Genomic DNA, 19,258 nt, shown 5'->3' on the forward strand with positions numbered 1-19,258 from the left:
TCTATATATAGACCCCCTTTCTGATTTCTATTTCTTGCATCTGATGAAGTGGATTGCAGCCCACGAAAGCTTATGCCCTGCAGAAATTAAATTAGTCTTTAAAGTGCTACAGGACTCTCATTATTTCAGACACTGGATCATAACACTGTTCAAATTCTTCAGTTTCATGGCCATGTAGACTGCTTTCCTCCTGTACAATTTCTTAAAGAATGTGGAGAGAGGGAACTATTTTCCAGTACTAACATTACTGCTATAATGAGTTTAGATGAGTGACTTCCCTGTATTAGAAAAGCATGTTGTAACCAATCACAACTTCTGAATTCCTGCATGACATCATGAGCCCTGCCTCAAACTGTGTTATTTTTTCCTCCACCTTCAATTGTTCCCGCAAACTTGGTGACAGATTCAGACAAGTTGCCAGAGAAGTCCAGACAAAGTTTCCCACAGCTCAGAGCACATTATCCTGTAATTCACTAACAATCATCAGCAGAGGTAAGGGGTCTCTTTTTATTACAATTTTTTATATTAGTTTTCCAAATAAACTGCTCTATGCAAAATTAGCAGCCTGTGTTATAAATGCTTATTTAAAATAAAACCCAGCCCTTACAGCTGCTTTTTTTTAAAAAGTGCAGAGATTTTAGCCATTACTGTTCCAAAACAAAAAAAAGTAATGCAATAGAAAAAATAACTATGGTAATTTTGTTTTTAATAAATCATCAGATTCTTCTTTTTAATATGATGCTATGTTGTCCTTGGTTGAATGGATTAAGCAAACAACATGACACCACCAGAAGTCTTCATTATTTCCCCCATACCTCTACTCAAGTTTTTGTTGATTGGTTTGTTTTTAAACTCAAACTCTTTGGTTTTGGGGGTTGAGGTTCAACATTTGGTTTAATTGCCCATTAGCAACCCAAGATAAGGAAAGTTCACTTTCCTATTCCTAAATCAGAAAAGTTGATTCACTTACATAGCACATTTTAAGAGAATTTTTTTTTTAAATTAACTTGTTCTGTATAGGGACCCCTATTTTGATTATAAGGAAGGGTTAAAGAAGTCATCCATGATCCTTACTCACTTTGCAGTACTCAAATTTTAATGTAAAATACTATGTCTCAGTTCTGAAATCTTTTTAAAGCTTCTTTTTTCCTGATTGCCAATATAACCTAACTTACCCTTTTTTATGACATCTTAACTTCTGAATCTATTAGTTTAATTTAAATACAATTGCACAAAAGATTGTTAATGCCTAGCAGGAAAAATACAGCTAAGATCAAATAAAAAAGTAATATTTATAAATAAAGTATCCTTCTCATCCATCACTGATAAAAGTGTTTGGGCTCTGCACAAAACAAAAACCCACACTAAACAGTTTTAGCTGTTTAAAAATCTCATCCTTTTATAAAGGGCATATAGAGCAAAAATACACTTTATCATCATTATTAATTAAAGAAAGGAAATGAGTAAAATAAATAAAGGACATGTCTGGTAAACAGGATCTTTTTTTGTCACTTCATAAGTTTGACTTTGTATTTTCATGCTATTAATGTATTCCTTGGATTTCTCAATGTGTCTATGACTGTGTGAGTCTAGGAATCTGATAAGAGTTTTCCAAAATAAGAGGGAAAAATCTGTAATTTTTTAGAAGTCAGGAGACTGCAAAACACAAACATGGACTCACTACATTCTAAATTTATCCCTGTTATAAATCTCTCTCTCTTCTAAGAGTAGCACTATAATTCTATCAATAGATACCTCATGTATGCATGGTTCCATTTTCAGATAAGATCCAGGAATACAGGAGTTCTACTGTTTATTTTTTATTTAGAAGCACTGTCTCCCAACACTCTTGGGAGTGCCTGCATGCAATTCCACTAATCTTATTGAGAGCTGTGTGCAATGCTTTCACCAAGAATATACCTAGATATCTGTATTTGTACCAGTCATCCACGTGCTAATTTGAACAGGGTACTGTTTGAACTCTCTATTACTGGAATGCTTTGATGTTCATAAGGTGAACTTTGCAGCAGATAACTAGTTGAAGGCTATGTAATTCTGTTATAGGAGTTGTTTCCAGAAGACAGCAGCAGTACATCTCATTTTGCCTGCAAGAGGCATTTGTCTCGGGACACTTAGGTAATAGCATTTTATTTTGCTTTTAAATATTTTTATTTAAAATCAAATATTTTGTCTTTTCATACCAAGATAGGGATTTGCTCACACTAAGTTACAGTAATTATATTTAAGAAATAAGAAGCTTGAGTTATTATAGTTATTATACTGTGTATATAGGACGCACACAAACAGAACTACAGCACTTAGCTGCTGGTATTAGACTTTATAAAAATACATCCATGGCTCTTATCAGCTGAGATTCTCCTCTGATGTAAATTAATATAGCTCCATGGGCTTCAGTGGAGCTATGCTGATTTACATTAGGTGAGAATGTAGCTCATCCTATATACATAATCTAAAAAGCTTGCACAAGTCACATCCCATCTTGTAGATGTCCCAGAATGCTGAGTAACAGAAGTATTGGTGACATAAATGAAAAAGTGTTTTTAAACAGATGTAAAATATTACATTCGACTTACAGTTAACAGCAATTATCTGCTTTTTTGTTTAATTGTCTGATTCCTTATTAATATTTACAGAGAGTTTTGTAAATACTGCATAGGGGAAAATTAATGAGTTTTATAGATGTCTAAAAACAAGTTTACCATATCCTGTGTAGTACAACCTTACTGCTCTAGAATTAATTACTTTGGATGCTTTATTTCTTGTCCTGCATGAAAGCTATGAATATAACTTCTTTAATGTAGGATTAGCGATAAATGTGAAGCTCATTAAGACGGGCCCATAACTACAGATCGCAAAAATGTGCTTTATTATTGTAGTTTTTAAGAACATCAGCAAGTGACAAATGTTCACAACACATCTACATAGGAATAAAAAAACCCCACCTTTATTTTGTTCGTTTTTCATGGAGTGCGATTGAACAATAAATGCATGCCAGTCGAGGACCTAGAGGGAAATAACTTCATGTTCCCAAAATCAGGAGACAATCTGGAAGTGAGCGACAGATCGCGCTCTGGAAAGCAGAGTCAGGTGTATGTGTAAGCCTTTGGGGATTTGTCCGAGCATCAAAAAACTTTTTAAACACTTGAACTCACTCCCTGTTCCATCCCCCCCACACCTCCCCATCCCAACACCATTCTTCTTAGAGAGATTATGAAGGAAAAACAGTTTTTCGTTGCTTTATCTTTGCCTCAATTCAATTTTCCCTTACTGGTTTTCTATTTCTGTTATTATTAGTACTACACTAGCAACTAGAATTCCCAGCTGAGACTGGAGACCCATTGTACTAGATGCTGAACATGCACACGTTGAGAGAGAGCGTGCACGAGTTCCATTCCCAAAGAGTTTATAGTCTAAACAGACAAGCCAAACAAAAAGCAAAAGGTATTATTTCCCAGGTTTTAAGACTGGGAATTGATGCATAGAAAGATTGAGTGACTTGCAGAAGGTCACAAAGGAAGTCTGTGGCAGAGCTGGGAATTTATCTCAGATATGAGTCAACCACAAAACCATTTTAATGACTCAATATATAGCAAGGTCACAACTAATTTTACTAAATGATGGTAAGTATAACCATACTAGACATGCTGGCTGACTTTCAGAAACAAGAAGCTATGCATGCACAACTAGAACGGTAGCAGAGATTGAGTAATTAGGCTTTTTTTTTTTTTTTTTTTTTTTTAATGTATCTGTTAGGTATCTAAGGATCCTCCTACCATGACATTTATTTTATGTCTAGCCTACATCCTTTGTACAGTTCTGTCCATTCTCTTCCCCGATTCAGCTTCCCTCTTTTGATGTTCAGTTTGCTCTCATCAGATGTCTGCTCCACTCATGGTGTGGGAACAACTTACTGTGCCCACAGTGCTATTACTTTCCTACAGTGGCCTGCTTTGATCAGAACCAAGTACCTTTCTTTAACTGAAACACTTAATCAGACAGAATAAGAAAGAACTCCGACCAGAGGTTCTACATTATAGAACAGTGGTACAGGAAAGATCCTACACTGTGGGTGGATATATAGAAATCCAGCTACTGACCAAAGAACCAGTGAGCCACTGGAAGAGCATTGCTCCACTTCAGAAAATTGCTAGATACCATAAGAAGCCTCTCCAGCACCATTACACCTATGATCTAGTTCTGTTTTATTTATGAATGTTTATTGAAGTAAATAGAGCATAAATGGTAGACAGAGGACCTCTAGTGGTCTAATGAGTTAATGTTCCCCCTTCTTCCAAGACTGAAAAAAGACTTCAGGAGGACATACAAAGTTTTCATAATTAAACATATTAGTAAGTCACTGGCTCAAAAAGGTTACATATGCTGGGATTAGATACATTTCTAAGGAATTATAAATAGGGCAAAATTCTCCTGTCAGGCAGGGAAATCAATGGGCAGGTCTCCATATTACCTAAAGATTTATGGGCATGAGCAGAGCAGCAAATTGTATTCTGAATATTCCTTGTCGAGCTGCATGTTTGTTGTACATCTAACTGTGACAGGGGGTTCCAGATCTGCACTCCTACAGCTAATGATCAGTGTTTAACCCTTGATAAGCTCTCCTTTGCTTTTGGTACTGAGTTCCCACTAGCAAATACAAACTGTAACTTTTTAGCTCTTCCTCACCTCAATTTATAGAAAGCATCTCATCTTAACTAGGATTAATGTGATGTTTATGAAGAAAGACTAGAGGAACAACTAGGTTTATCCAAAAGTATGTTGTATGCTGGATTATTTTAGATAATAGCTTCCACAAATATGCATCAGAAGACACTGATCACACAACTCATTAGCATTTTTGCTCTGTGGTACTTATGGACAGTAAAATGTCCATGTTCAAAAGGAAGCAACTAGGATTTCTACTGTGTGTGTCATGCTATGAAAATGAAATTACAAATGTTTGATTACTTACTTTTCATTTCCCGTTCCTGTCTTACAGTTCCAGGCCATAAGTTAGTTGGGTTAGATGGGATGATAAAAAACATGCATGTCAAATCCCTTTTATTTCACTAGTATGATTACCACATTTAGTAAACACGTGACAGGAAATGTGTAAACTGTGTCTTTAAAAAAAAAAAAAAAAAAAAATCACTGTGGTGTTTCCAGTGGAGCCAAATTTATCCTGTGTAACTCAAGTGAAGGCAATATACTTACACAAGGAATGTATTTGGACTACAATTTTAAACTTCTTTCCCATATCTCTTCTCAGTATGAAGGGTACCCAGCAATACAGAGAAAAATAACCACATGTAATCACTACAATAATCACTTGCCAGCAAGGAGCCAAACAGTGACCAATCTGTTGAACCACTGTAAAACAGCAAGTGCAAGTTAGCCCTTACATGCCGACATGTAAGATTAGCAATGTGGCCTTTTCCTGAAACAATGAAGTGTGCATGCCACATGTCTTTCAGGTCAGCGAACACACCTATTCAGTAACTGTGCCAAAAGTTTGTTTCTTGGGCAACACAGGACAGTACTGCACATGAACACAATGGTACTTGGCACATAAGATCTCAAATATAGTTTGCCCTCCTGCTGAAACTCCCACTCTTCTAAGATACATTTTTGCATATGTGCAAGATTTCATCATAGCATTGACTTAAAATATTAATGCCAGTGATCTTGGGCATTTCTATGCTGTTATGATATATGCCAAGAATTGGCCTTCACTTTAATGAAACAATTCTTCAGACACAGTATTGGACTGTGCCTTTGGACCTTGTTTGTTATCCACACACAGCTGTGTTACTGACCGTTTCTCCTTATGCACACCCAGGTGGTTGATGGCAGTCAGGGAAGATTAATGAGGAAGGTGTGCATTTGCTAGCTGAAACCAAGCACCTTGTACAGAAACACATGATGAGGTCTAGACATATAGATCTATATGTAGATCAGGAAACCTCTACCACACAAAGACATATTAGGTAGGGAGAAGAAAAGAGCATTTAAAATTGCTTCTGAAACTCTGCCGGTGCTTGTTTAAGAACTTCATAGTTTCTCTAGCACAGCAACACTAATTATTGAATTCTGAACACTCTTCATCTCAGTCTTCCAGAACATTCGAAATATGAATCTTTTAAACACAGATGTACATATTTTCATTTATGCCACTATCTCGCTTTAAGGCTACTTCACACTGCCAGAGTGACATATGAGAATCAGGCCCAATGACTATTTCACCAGCAACATTTCCTGTCTCCTTCCAAAGGTTAAAAATATCACTATTAACATTTTTTAAAATGACCCCACTAAGTGATGGGGCTTTCTGAATTGTGGTGGCCATTAGATAATGGCACAGCAAGTTGTGATGAAGTAATTCTCAGCAAAAATGGCTGTCTGAAGTGTTGATCTTATGCGCTGCTTGAACACGCTTGTTTGTCAGTACAAATATGTTAATACTTGAACTAGCGTACCTTCTCTGGAACAGAATAAACATTTTAGTATATCTGAGCCCGTATTAGGCTAGAAGAATGGATAAACTTTCAGTCAAGTCATTTGAGAATTCTTGCATGTCTTTTACTGCACTTAAACAAGAGAAACAGACCAGACAAACAACTGAATAGAACATGCCTGGCAAGCATTTTAAGTGTTTATGTTATACCTGCTTCCATCTATATAGAATCAAACAAAGCTGAAAAATTAAAGTAGCAACTAAAATATGCTCTTGATGTCATATATTGGGTTTGCATGAAAATTAAAATCAACTGAAGCTCAAAGTACGAAAAGCAGAGAGTCTAATTTTAGGAAAAGATGTCACCACATTCAACCAACCAAAGCTATTAATAGATCTATGTGCACTCTGATTTTTAAGTCAGTTTTTGAAATGCTATTGGAGTCTTTGATGCGGAAGACAGATCCTGGTCATGGAATACAGTAATAGTGCATAGGAACTAACAGCCCCTTACGCACCTCTCCTGTGGACAGACTTGTGAGAAGAGAGAAGATAGGTTGAAAGCCTTCACGAAGTTCACTGTATGATATTTCTTATGAATCCTTTTAGCCAGATCAGCAAGAAAATTCCCAGACCAGGAGGCATCCATGTGGAATGTGCTTGCCATCCACCCCCTTTTACAGTCAGGATGGTTCAGACAGCAATCATGATGCCATTTGTGGAATGGTCATTGCTAAGTATTTATCTTCCTCCACTCTAAGTGGATGGGATGGCAAGAGCCTATGTATCTTAACACATAACGGTGATCAATAAACTTATTTGGGACATGAGCAAAGAAAGAATATCTGCCATAAAGTAAGAGAGAGAGACAAGATGGGTGAGGTAATAACTTTTACTGGACCAACTTCTATTGGTGAGAGCGACAAGCTTTTGAGCCACACAGACCTCTTCTTCGGATCTCAAAAAGGTACTCGCAGCATCCCAACAAAATGCAAGGTGGAACAGACTGTTCAGCATAAGTAGTTAGCACCCTTGAGCAGTCCCTTACAATATGTACTAATGTCTTATACTAATTCCTAAACAATCTGTTCCACCTTGCATTTTACTGTGTGATGCTGTGGGAGTATCTATACAAGAGCTGTGCGTGGCTTGAAAGCTTGTCTCTCAACAACAGAAGTTGGTCCAGTAAAAGATCTTACCTCACCCACCTTGTCTCTCTAATATGCTGGGACTGACACAACGGCAGCAACACTGCCTACATAAAGATATATGTGATATAAACACTGAGGGGCAAATTCAAATTCTGCCCTAGGAGAAAAATTTATGAGGAATAAATATATTTATCCTAGGGCAGCTTGAGGTTATTACCAATATAATCAATTATTTGTATTGTTGTAGTGTCTAGTAGCCCAAGCCATGGATCAAGCCCTCATTGTGCTAGGTCCTGGCCAGACACATAACAAAAGGACAGCCCCTTTCCCTGAAGAACCTGAAGGGTATGTTTTGGGGTTTTATTTTTTTAAAACTCAATATAACTTGCATTCCTAAAAGCATTGCATACCTATCTTCTCTTTATTTCTTATCAAAAGAAGAAATATATTTCAAGCACCACTGAATCACTAAAAAAAAAGTTAGATTTTCCTATGCATTTATTGCACTACTACCTCCTGCCTTTGAAATGTTTAGCGGATGTTAGTACTTTGAGAAGATCTCATGTATCAGACTACCTGTTCTTTAAGACAATTTTATACTAGAAATTCCCCTTAGTACTGATACATATCAGGTGCTGCACAGCATTTGCTTATACTTGAAATTCTTGCTACTTGGAAAGAAAGTGCATTAGCAAGACTAGATTTTCCATTCCCTCTCCAAAGTGAGGCACTGCGAAGTTAAATGATTTGTTTAAGGTCACATAAGTAGTCAGTGACACAACCAGAAAAAGAATCAGCATCTTCTGACTCCAAGTCCTGTGGCTCTAACCACAAGACCATCCTGTCTCTTATTTGGCCTGAACCAACTCCCACTGAAGACAGGCGAAGTCTTTCCATGGGCTCTGAAAGGAATCACCTCAGATCTGAAGGTGCTCAGTACATCTCTCATGATAAAGGCTGCATGTGCAATTCCTCTAAGTCTGATTGTCTTGAAAATCAGATTTTTTTTTAAGTGAAAAATAATGTGTAGCACACTGTGGAAAGTAACTTCACTTTTTCTTTCAGGCACTATTATAACATGAATATAACCTGCATTTGCACTGATCAAAACACTTTACTTTTGTGTTTCTAACTCTTCACTTTCCTGCTTTCCCAGCTCCACAAAGATTCTCTAAAACAAAAACGGAAGATAATAAGCACTTTGCACTGTTCCTGACAACTTCTGTTTTTACCTGCACTTCTAAAACCTCTGACTTGTGCACTCTGCTTTCCTGTTGCCATGGAGAAGGTCCAGCACATAACCCGCTCTGCTATGAGGAGAGCCTCAACTATTGAGGTGAACCCACAAACACGCCAAAAGCTCCAGGAGCTCTTTGTCAATTTTTGTCTTATTTTAATATGCCTCTTGCTTATCTGTATCCTTGTGATGCTTCTCTGAAGTTCCACTGCTTCTTTGATTGATTCCCACTACACTATCCTATAAGAAAAGTGACACCAAAGGGTGGGGGGGAGAGAGGAGGGAAGGAGAAAAACGAACTAAACAAGAAACTCCCAAGCCAAGGATACCCATGTGAGCAGGTCTAGCACTTGGACTAAAGCAGTCTCATCAACCACTGCACCATTCTTTTACTAGCCACTGTAAACGTATTAAAAAGCACTTCTGTACTGAACAATGATTTAAAGCCTATTGTTACAAAACTAACTTATTTGTTCACCTTGTTAAGAAGCATCCCATGTGAATGTTATATATTTTTGCCTTTTTCTTGGAAGTAGGAAGGGCATTAATTGTGTTACTTAACTAATGTTTCAGCCAAGTCAACTAAATTATTCAAAATAACCACGTCACTCTTTTGGGACTGCATGCTTTACCATTTCACTGTCAATCTTTTTGGATATTGGAGATATATTTTAATATCTTATAGAAGCCCAGATGAATCCAAAATGATGCACAGGCACAATTAGATTTGATTGTATTCCAGAAAATTTTCTGTTCCACTTCAAGATGCTACAACTTTGCACTGTTAATTGTAATTATTTAACTTGTTCTAATAACTTATGACCAGAATCCTGAAAAATGAAGCAGAAACTATTTTAAAAAAACCTTTTCCCAGATATAAATTTTCTCCCCCCCCCCCCCAATTTAAGGAAGGGATTTAGAACCAAATAATGGGAAGAAAATTAATGCCAAAATTTCAGTTCAGTCTGTTACTCTTTTCACATGACTTGTGATTATGGTTGCCAATTTTGGCTGGACGTATTCCTGGAGGTTTCAACATATGACAAGTCATCTTTAATTCTAGAAGACTCCAGGACAATCCTGGAGGGCTGACAACCATATTGACCCTGCTTCCACAGACATAGTCTTTTAAAACTAACTGGCATTTGCAGATATTTTTAATTTGCTTTTGTAGGTATATCAAGAATCAACCACCCTTGAAAGAGAACAGCATTCACTCATTGTGTCCAGTTGACTGGGCAAACAAGCAGGATGTTAGAAGCCAAAAAATGTGCCTTGAGATCTCAATGTACTTTTGTTTTAGATACCTTTAGCAACTGATTATTATCTACCACACTTTACAAGTACCATAATTTGCACCAAGAAATGCAATTTCTTTTACATTAGAAGCATTAGGAAATTCATCATTTATCTATGTCACCAGGGGGGCTTTGATATTTGATATAATAAAACAAAACATTTGGGTTTTTAGTCTGCAGTCAGGTCATTCCCATTATTCTGATCAAACTTACCTAAGATGGATACAGTACAAGGAAAAATACTGATTTTCTTTCAAAGGTAACTCACTACTTATTCAAACCCTTTCTATCTGAGGCAGTTCATCAGTATGGTACTTGAACCAAATTCACTTTCTAGTGAAATCAAGATGGTCAGAAATAGACAAAAAACAAACCACAGGCCTGCTCCCAGCTGATTACTAGGGATGTTTCTAATGTGATTGTCTATGATAGTGGTTCTCAAACCACAGGCTGCTTGCGGCCCAATCAGCACACACCAGGGGTCCATGTGACATCCTTTGGGCCACAGGTAGTATATATTATGTGGATGCAGCCCACATAACACAGAGAGCTGCATATGTGGCCCACAATGGTAAATAGGTTGAAAACCACTGGTCTAGAATGAAAAGCCACCCATTTGTCATTATGTTGTAAATTTTATACCATGCCTTTTCTCAGGAAGATATATTTTGCAGGTATCGAGAACAAAATAAAGCAATATTTCCCAAATTGGTCCTTGGATGATGGTGGTTTATGGAGCTCTTGCTAATGGTCTGCAGAGAGTTGGCTGTTCACATAGTGCTATCTCTTCTTGTTTCCAGCAGCCAAAGCACATTAAGGAACAGCTGAACACAAAAATATTCGTCCCAGTACCAGTTTTACAAACCCTTAGGGATGTTATGCGACTGCAAGGGAGGGGGCCCACATTATCCTGTATAGGAAGGGAAGCAGTTTGCATAATTACCTCTCTATTAATGTACGGCCACATTATAAAAAAGTTAGAGAACCTCTGAAATAGAGGATTTATTGATCTCTCAAGAGCAAAACACTGAATTGAAGTCTATTTGATTCACTAAGACTTTGAAATACTGAAGTTAAATATCAGTTTCATACTGAAAGTCACTATTCAATGGACAAGGATTATGATGCATTAAATTACAGTTCCCTCCCCCTTTTTGCCTATCTTTAATATTCAGAAGATCTATTCCAGCATTTAAAGTGAGAAAAACTCAAGAATCTAGGGCAGGGGTGTCAAACATACGGCCCATGGGCTGCATCTGGCCTGCGAACCTTTTTGATCCGGCCCGCGTTCTGACACATTTCTCTGCGTATGGCACTGCCACTTTTAGAGATTTGTCGGCGGAGGGTATTGCCACTTTAAGAGAGTCTTAAAGTAGCAATACTTTCCTCCGCAGAACCCCGCCGCCGAAAAGTGGAAGACGCTCTGAATTTTTCAGCGGCGGGTATCGCTCCTAGAAATCCCTTAAAGCAGCAATGCAGTCAGCCGGCAACAGGGTCCCCCATGAAATCCTAGCGCCGAAAAGGGGTGATGCTGCACGACCGAAAAGGGGAAGATGGCCCCAATTTTTCAGCGGAGGGTATTGCATGGCCCCTGTGAAGGTCAGTTTATGTGAATTTGGCCCGTCACCATTATCGAGTTTGACACCCCTGATCTAGGGTATCAGTCAAAAAGACACAGCGCGTTCATTTTTAAAAGGTTCTACTTTACTGTATTCTGTGTGCGCAACTTCTATTTGATGTCAAAGGGAGTTTCATGTAAACCTCAAGGGAAGAATCATTTGCCCCAGGAATTAAGGTTACAAGAGCAGGGGCTGATAGTGAAAAAATGGGAAGTCAAACAGAATGAGGAAGTAGCCTAGTATTTGGTGTGGTGCAAGACAGCATACCCATAGTAAGGTGATGCCCTAGCTAGGTAAGGCTGATAAATATGAAGATAGCAGAAGGATAGAATTAAGTTGGTAACTACAGATAATAAAGAGATAGCTATTATTCGACCGCCAATTCGGGCATTGATGGATTCAGCTATTCTTCAACTCCCAGGAGGACCTTTGCTTTGAAAGACAGTTGCCAATACTGCCTCTCACATCTCTAGAACATATTAAAATGCTGAATGCACCACTGAAGACTGGTAAAAGAATCACTGTTCAAAAGGTATTTTAAAATACTATGTTCACATAAAAGTATGTGTGTGTGTTCCCGTTGCCCAGTCCCTCCGTTACAAAAAAAACAAAAACAAAAAAACCAACCATGAATGGCCTTATTTCTTCATTTTTAGAAAAATTGTAAATGCAGTGGAGCACAATTCGAAACAAATATCTGTATAATTCTTAGTTGCAAAAACTGTTAGTGTTATTTAAAATTTGTTTATTGGAATGTCCAGGTAGAATTTCAATGGATTTAAAAACAAGATGGGCTATAACATACAATTTAATGTGACTATAAAAACATTATTCAATGTTTAAGTGATCTCATTTTCTATTCCACATCTTCCAGTCCTGCCCCAAAATCTCACAAGGAGATTCTAGTAACTGTACAATAACCATGTAGAATAGTGTTTCCCAACCAGTGTGCCATCAGGCCTAAGCAGGTGTGACACAGAATTTTTTGAAAAACTACTTGAAGAGTTCTGAATTGGCTCATGAATATTCATGGATTCATTTGGAGACTATATGGTGGCAGGCCTCAAAATAATTAAAGATATCAAGGTGTGCCACAGCAGAGAAAAAGGTGGGAAACACTGATTTAGAAGATCTGCCTGCAACATGTTGGGATGCTGTTGCAGAAGGAATTGGAAAAGTCAAAGCTACAAGCCTTTTTTAAAATTTTTTTTGGATATAGCAAACTAAAACTGGAAACCCTTTGGTGGGATTTAAAGATATAGATATATATTAAAAATGCCCAACATTTAATATTTAACATTACTGAAAAATTTCTTGAAAAGGAAATCTGTTAGGCCCTCACAAGATCAACCCAGGCATTCTGGGAACTCTTTATTGGGATAATAGGCTTCAGAAGAGTCAATTTTTTATATTAGAACGCAAACGTACAAATAAAAATGAAATAGTGAATCAAAAAACTTTAAAAAGAAAAAAATAATTTAAGAAACTGAAAACACTATTAGCATTTTGCAACAATGTAAACTATAGAGTGTGCTATAAGGTTACATTTATGTCTTGAGATACTGTTGATATTAAGAAAATACCAAAATCTTATTTTATACCATAAATATCAGCTGAACCCAAGGATAAATAAACTTTGTGCAAATTTGGTTACAAATACCTTATTCTTTGTATAATTACCTGATCTTTAAAATAAGCATTTTATTGTACTTCTATTATCAACATTCAAAGATAAAATATTAATACAAAAGGAAGCAATTTTCAAATACAGTCCAGTTTAGAACTAAGAGTTAATTCTAACATCTAGTTATAAATTAAAGTCATGTGAAAGAACCAAGCCATATAAAGATTTTTTGATTATTTACAGTGCTGTTTGTTTTGACTAGTGAAACTATTTGCTTATTTTACTATGCCTAAATGAATTTTAAGTAACAGATTTAATTCATTCATAGTGTACAAGCAATATAGTGAGTTTAATTGAAGTACACTACAGTTCACTTTTTATAAGAATACAATTTCCAAATACAGTAGGCAGCTTTGGATTTTGGGAGGTTTTGTTTCTGTATTCAATCAGCTGCCATTGTTTTACTGCACATTACATAATTTTTTTCTAGTTTATCTTACACATAAATAAGGAGAAAAAAAACATAGCAATAATCTTGGATCAGTCCTTCAAACAAAACAAAAACCAACCAACATTCAAGGGTCAGTAACTCCTAACTCTAGCATGACTCCACTGAAGTCAATGGAAGTTCCATCCCAGGAAAGAATTTAATCAGGACCAGAATGATGATGTTTTTGTTTTTTTTTCAAACTATTTAGTAAGAACCCCTGTTTGCAGTCTTTTGGCCAGATCCTCAGATGGTGGAAACTGACGTTACCATTTTACACCTGCTGAAAATCTGGCCCATTTCAGCATTACTGTAGCTGTTCTGCTCAGATCAAGTGTAAGCCAAGAGGTAGTTAAAACCCAGATAGTTAAAAGGGCATCAGGTACCTTCACCTTTTCTATACTAGTTCTACCACTACTGTTCCCAAACCACTCAATGGGAAATTTTGGGGGAATTGGGGGGGGGGGGGGGGGAGCTAATTTAGAAAAGGCCTAAATGACATTGTTCTTGCTTAACAACTTCACGATGCAGAATGATCCATGGTGCATGGGCATCTGATGTAAACCTACTTATGGATGCACCAATACATATGCACGCCACACACACAACCTGCACCATCTCATGTCACTAATTTACAGACAGAGGATTCACTTTAGCCATACACTATATGCCAGAAAATGGAGAATGAATTTATCTGTTTAGATGTTATTTTTGATAAGGCCAAATTGATCTGTGTGTCGGTTTACTGATGTTATTGGTATCACACTAGGAATGAATTTGGCCTGTGGAGTGTTGGTGCCAGATTCTGATACTCATATTCTCATTAAATAGTACTTATGAGACTCTAGCCCTTAAGTTAGAACATGTTTGTAAATGGTTTGGGAAACACTGATAAAAAGCACTTGTATAGAAATATGATTATCTTCAGTCTGCCCTACCCTTTAAGTTTGTAATGTAATTTCACATTTTTTTTAAATGTCATGATATTTTAGGAATAGTGTAGGTACTAAAAGAACTCAATAAATAAATCAAAAGCCTGTGATTAAAACCAATACATTAAAATGCATTTCTTGGGGGCAGAGGAAGGGAAGGCAACATATTTTTATGCCCACACTGCGAAAAGAAATCAGAATGGCACACATATAGAGAATGTTGTCAAGATCAATGTTCTCATTAATAATCACCTAACCTATTTTAATGGTTTAAAAAAAGCTCAAATGTTTCTTTATAATATCTGCACCATACTCTTAGACAGACTTAGTTTATTTTATAAAAATCAGATATGCTATTTTTGAAAAGGTACAAAAATGCCAAGAAAGGTACTAGTTTTATGTATCTGACAACCATAAACAACCTTCCTTCCCCTCCTAAAAAAAATCTGGCTTACCTTCCAAATGAATTTTTGGCAGCATTTAATACATAGTGTTGAGCAGTCCTGTTTGTTTATGTTTTGTTTTTACAATTGCTAAGTTATTACATTTTTAAAATAAACTATTGCGTATATGTTTATTAAAAGCAGTAAAGATGCAGCCTGTGCCAACTCAAACTAGGCTCTTAATAAGGCTTTTTGCAAGGCTGCAATAAATCTTACAGAACATGTTATTGGCAAAAGTAAGAGGGAGTTATTCACTGTGCCACACAATGCTGAAAACCTTAGAAGGGCAGAAAGTTTCCCTAGGTCAAATGCATCTCTGCAAATATGTTAGGAATTATTACACTTTTTTAAACTTTGGCAGCTTAAAACTTCTTGGAAGAACACTAGTTTTTTAAATGTAATAGGCCTCCAGGGAAGTTTCAGCCCCATTATAACTTGTCAAGGTCACTTATGGAATGTACAGGAGTGTTGCCTGAACAGCACCACACAGTTTTCATTTTAATATATTAATTGCTACATAATCTTCATTTCTTTCACTATAAATCTGTTCCTTAGAAGAGCAGTAGTGAAATAGGAGATATTAGTAAGTCAAACAAGTTATCTTGTTGAACTAGCTGCTCTTTGCAGAAAGTAGAGCATTAACATTAGCAGTCATAAGATTTTAAGTTGTTATTGTGAACGAACAATTTTCTCTTAGGTGGCAGAAACTGAGAACAGGTAGAACGCTGAGAACACAGGATGAAATACATGCGAATCCTAATTTCTTACTACTGCAACTGAACCTGCAGAAGCTACAATCAAGAATTCAGTTGCAAGCACAAGAGGTCAGACTAGTGCAGAGTATGGATCTTGCTAACAACAGAGGCCTCAACTTGCTACTAAATTTCCTGCTTATTGTTATGGTTCTGGTGCTCATGTTTATCCTTGTGAAGCTCATGTGAATCTCCTTGAGGGTCTGCTTTTTTGAAATGATAACTTAACACTTCAGACTAACTGAACAGAACATGTAAAGACTGCTGCATAAGACAGAGAAGTATCTAACATCATATAAACTGTAAGAATATTATATGCTTATGTATCTACTCTAATGCAAAACAACTTAACAGCAAAACCATCACACACTTGCCAAAGAGGAAGAACAGTGTATAGTTCTGTGCTGGCTACAAAAAGACACTCTATCTAAGCAAATACTGGACTCTTGTCATTGGCATAATAAACGTATTGCTTGTATTTAAACAAGAAAGAATTAAAGGCAACAGTCTTCTAGGAGTATACTCTCTGCAAAGCGGATAACAGAAATAGCCATGGAAACTTTACAGAATGGCCTCTTTGCAGAAACAGAAACACAGGCCTGAAAAGGACAGGACAGATGCCTAAAGCTGATTGAGGGCAAGTATCACATTATGTATGGAAAAGAAAAACAAAAATGTTGTTGTGGCTATTCAAAAGCAAATCCCACCAGCGGGCTACAGGATTTGTCATGCATGTTCAAATATTAACATGTAATAATTTATTAACTGCAGCTTTTTAAAAAGGCATGCCATTTACTGCAACTTTTGAGAAAAAAAAAAAAATCAATCAGCAGCCAGTATTACTATGCCTCAGTATTGAAAGAATTTCACCAATCACCAGCTGTTAAGCTTAAAATTTTGAGCAATAACAAGATAGTATAAAGTAGAAAACACTATCAAGTCTCCATATTTTACTTCAGTCTCTCTGAAGTCTGCTCAAAGTCTCATGTAATAGTAGATGGGATGGCCTGGATACTTACAATTAAAGCTTTTCACTGTTATGAATGAAGTCTATGCAATAAATATTTAAATAGCCTTTTCAAAAATCAAAAAGACCTATTTAGCAACAAGCTGTAAAGTCAATAGCTCTTCTATGCTGATACATTATTGTCAATTCCTGTATCGATTGTCATTGTATGATTTAAAGTTTCCCAGCTACTTCATTATAAGCACTTTATCATATTTTGTTTGATATTTTGTTTGATATTTTGCTTTTTTAAAATGTCTGTACATTCACATACAAGGGTTCTAAATTGTAGCAACATGCTCATTCGATGTTTTTCTTAACTCCTTTTAGAGCTGCACTAAGTAGGCACATAACCGCAACATGAAGTATATAAATCCAAACATACAAACTGATCCAAAGCCCGTTACAGGCAAAAGGAACAACCAGGCTATAATTTTCTAATGAAATGGTCATTCACAGATATGGTGCGTAGACTGCTTTAGAATGTAGTGTGTATATATAGAGAAACAACTACAGCTAACTAAGAGTTTGTATCAAAAGAGACCATTTGAAAAAAGGAAAATGGTGACTCTATGGGTTGTATTTATATTTCACTTCTTATCCCAAATCACTTTATAAACAAAGCACACAAGAATCTGGCCACTCTCCACTAATATGTAGCTACTTCTGGGAAGAAACACAACAACTGTTTATCAACAAGTGACACTACACAAGTTTGAAACAGATAGTAAAACATACAATTTTAACAAGGCAGACTATAAATTTGTATGAGTTTCTGGGAGTAACATTTTCTGTAGCAAACAAAGGTATAATATTTTTAATGAATAAAAATTGTCAGGATTGGGTTTGGGTTTACAAATCTTAACCATCAGCATGTATTCAAAACCAATCCCACATACTTACTGTATTAAGCTGAATCCCTATCAAATCTCAAGGCCACCTACTTCACAATGAACAGAATATAAAAAGCAACTTCAGATTAGGCACAACAATTAATGTTAATGAAACTAAAAGTGGCTGAAGTTTTTAGCAAGAAAGATTCTCTGAAAATACCGTTTCATTAAAATTGAGATTTTCTGCAGGGAAATATTGATTGAGAAAAGATTTCAATTATTTGATTGGGTGGGACCAAAGTGGGGGAAAAAATAATGAATTGACATTTTTTCATCTCAAAATGTCAATTTGAAGACCATGGTGTAATTTCAAAATACCAGATTGTTATGCTCATAAATGTAGACACTGATTTGAATATTTCCAATTCACAATTCGAAATTTTTTGATTTGCAAAATGTTTGGTATTTTGGACTTTCCATTCTGATTTGGAATGAAAAGTAATTCTGAAATGTCTAAATTTCCCAAGAGTTCAAAATCCCATTTCCTGACCAGCTCTAATATTAACCTATGCAGGGGTAAGCAACTCATTAATGGAAGCTGGTAAACAGCCAAATTAAGGGGGAAGCGGGCTCTCTAGTAACTTCCACCCAGTGCAAATGTAGCCTCCCAATTGAATTGGTGCACTATGCTAAACTCAAGGGTAACTGTGGTATGAAACAAAACAAAATATAAATACATACAGAGAGAGCATAATACGAGTGTGCTTGGGGGGGTGGGGGGGAAAGGTGGAGGAGTAGCTGGGTGTTTGGTGAGGGCCTGGGCCTGGCTTCAGGGAGGGAGGGGGCTCCACTCATCACCCAGACCCAGCTGCTCAGACTGGGGAGAAGGCCAGCATAAGCCAGCACCTCCCCCCCACAACAGAATTTGCTCTTTCCTGTGTAGCTCTGACTTTGTGCTGTAATGACCATGGCTGGGAATGGTAGCACCATCATGCAGGGTCCAGGCTATGGAGCCACACACAGTTTCTTGTGCAAAGGAGCAAACAAGGCTCCATCCCCCGCTACTCCTGAGGGCTGTTTTGGTTTCAAGGTTTCTGTGGGTCCAACTGAACCCATGAAGCCCTGCTAAAAAGCCACCCTGGCTTCCCCCTATTCTATCAATACCAGAGACAGATACAAGTCAATCTAAAGAAGCCTCTTCTCACCAGCACACAAACATACTGTATATTAAGAGACAAGGAAGGTAATTCTTCCAAAGACACCCAGTGCATAGTACTAATACACAGATTTGCAACCTTCTGAAACATTTCTTATTGTAGTCTCTCTGCAGTTTTCAAAACAAAAGTACTTTCATTTTAAATCTTATTTCTAGTGCTGCTGCCCGGCATTCAGCTCTGTAACAAC

General features: G+C 36.9%; 2 protein-coding genes across 6 annotated transcripts in view; one reads left to right on the forward strand and one right to left on the reverse strand.

Annotated features, from left to right (window-relative positions):
- Positions 1 to 19,258, reverse strand: part of CEP85L (centrosomal protein 85 like) — a 153,010-nt gene that overhangs the window by 63,817 nt on the left and 69,935 nt on the right. The window lies entirely within an intron of this gene.
- Positions 159 to 17,236, forward strand: PLN (phospholamban). 3 transcript variants are annotated; one of them, XM_067546652.1, is made up of 3 exons: positions 159 to 492; positions 2,065 to 2,136; positions 8,780 to 17,236. In XM_067546652.1, exon 3 carries the CDS (start codon positions 8,903 to 8,905, stop codon positions 9,059 to 9,061), a length of 159 nt encoding a protein of 52 aa, XP_067402753.1. In that variant the 5' UTR covers positions 159 to 492; positions 2,065 to 2,136; positions 8,780 to 8,902; the 3' UTR covers positions 9,062 to 17,236. The 3 variants fall into 3 exon arrangements, 2 of the variants coding, with proteins under 2 accessions (XP_067402753.1, XP_067402754.1); XR_010919432.1 differs by having other exon boundaries at positions 370 to 492; positions 15,961 to 17,236; XM_067546653.1 differs by lacking the exon at positions 2,065 to 2,136.

Source organism: Emydura macquarii, unplaced genomic scaffold, assembly GCF_026122565.2.
Source record: "Emydura macquarii macquarii isolate MOO-44397 ecotype Brisbane River unplaced genomic scaffold, CSIRO-AGI_Emac_v2 contig_1146, whole genome shotgun sequence".
Taxonomy (NCBI): Eukaryota; Metazoa; Chordata; order Testudines; family Chelidae; genus Emydura; species Emydura macquarii.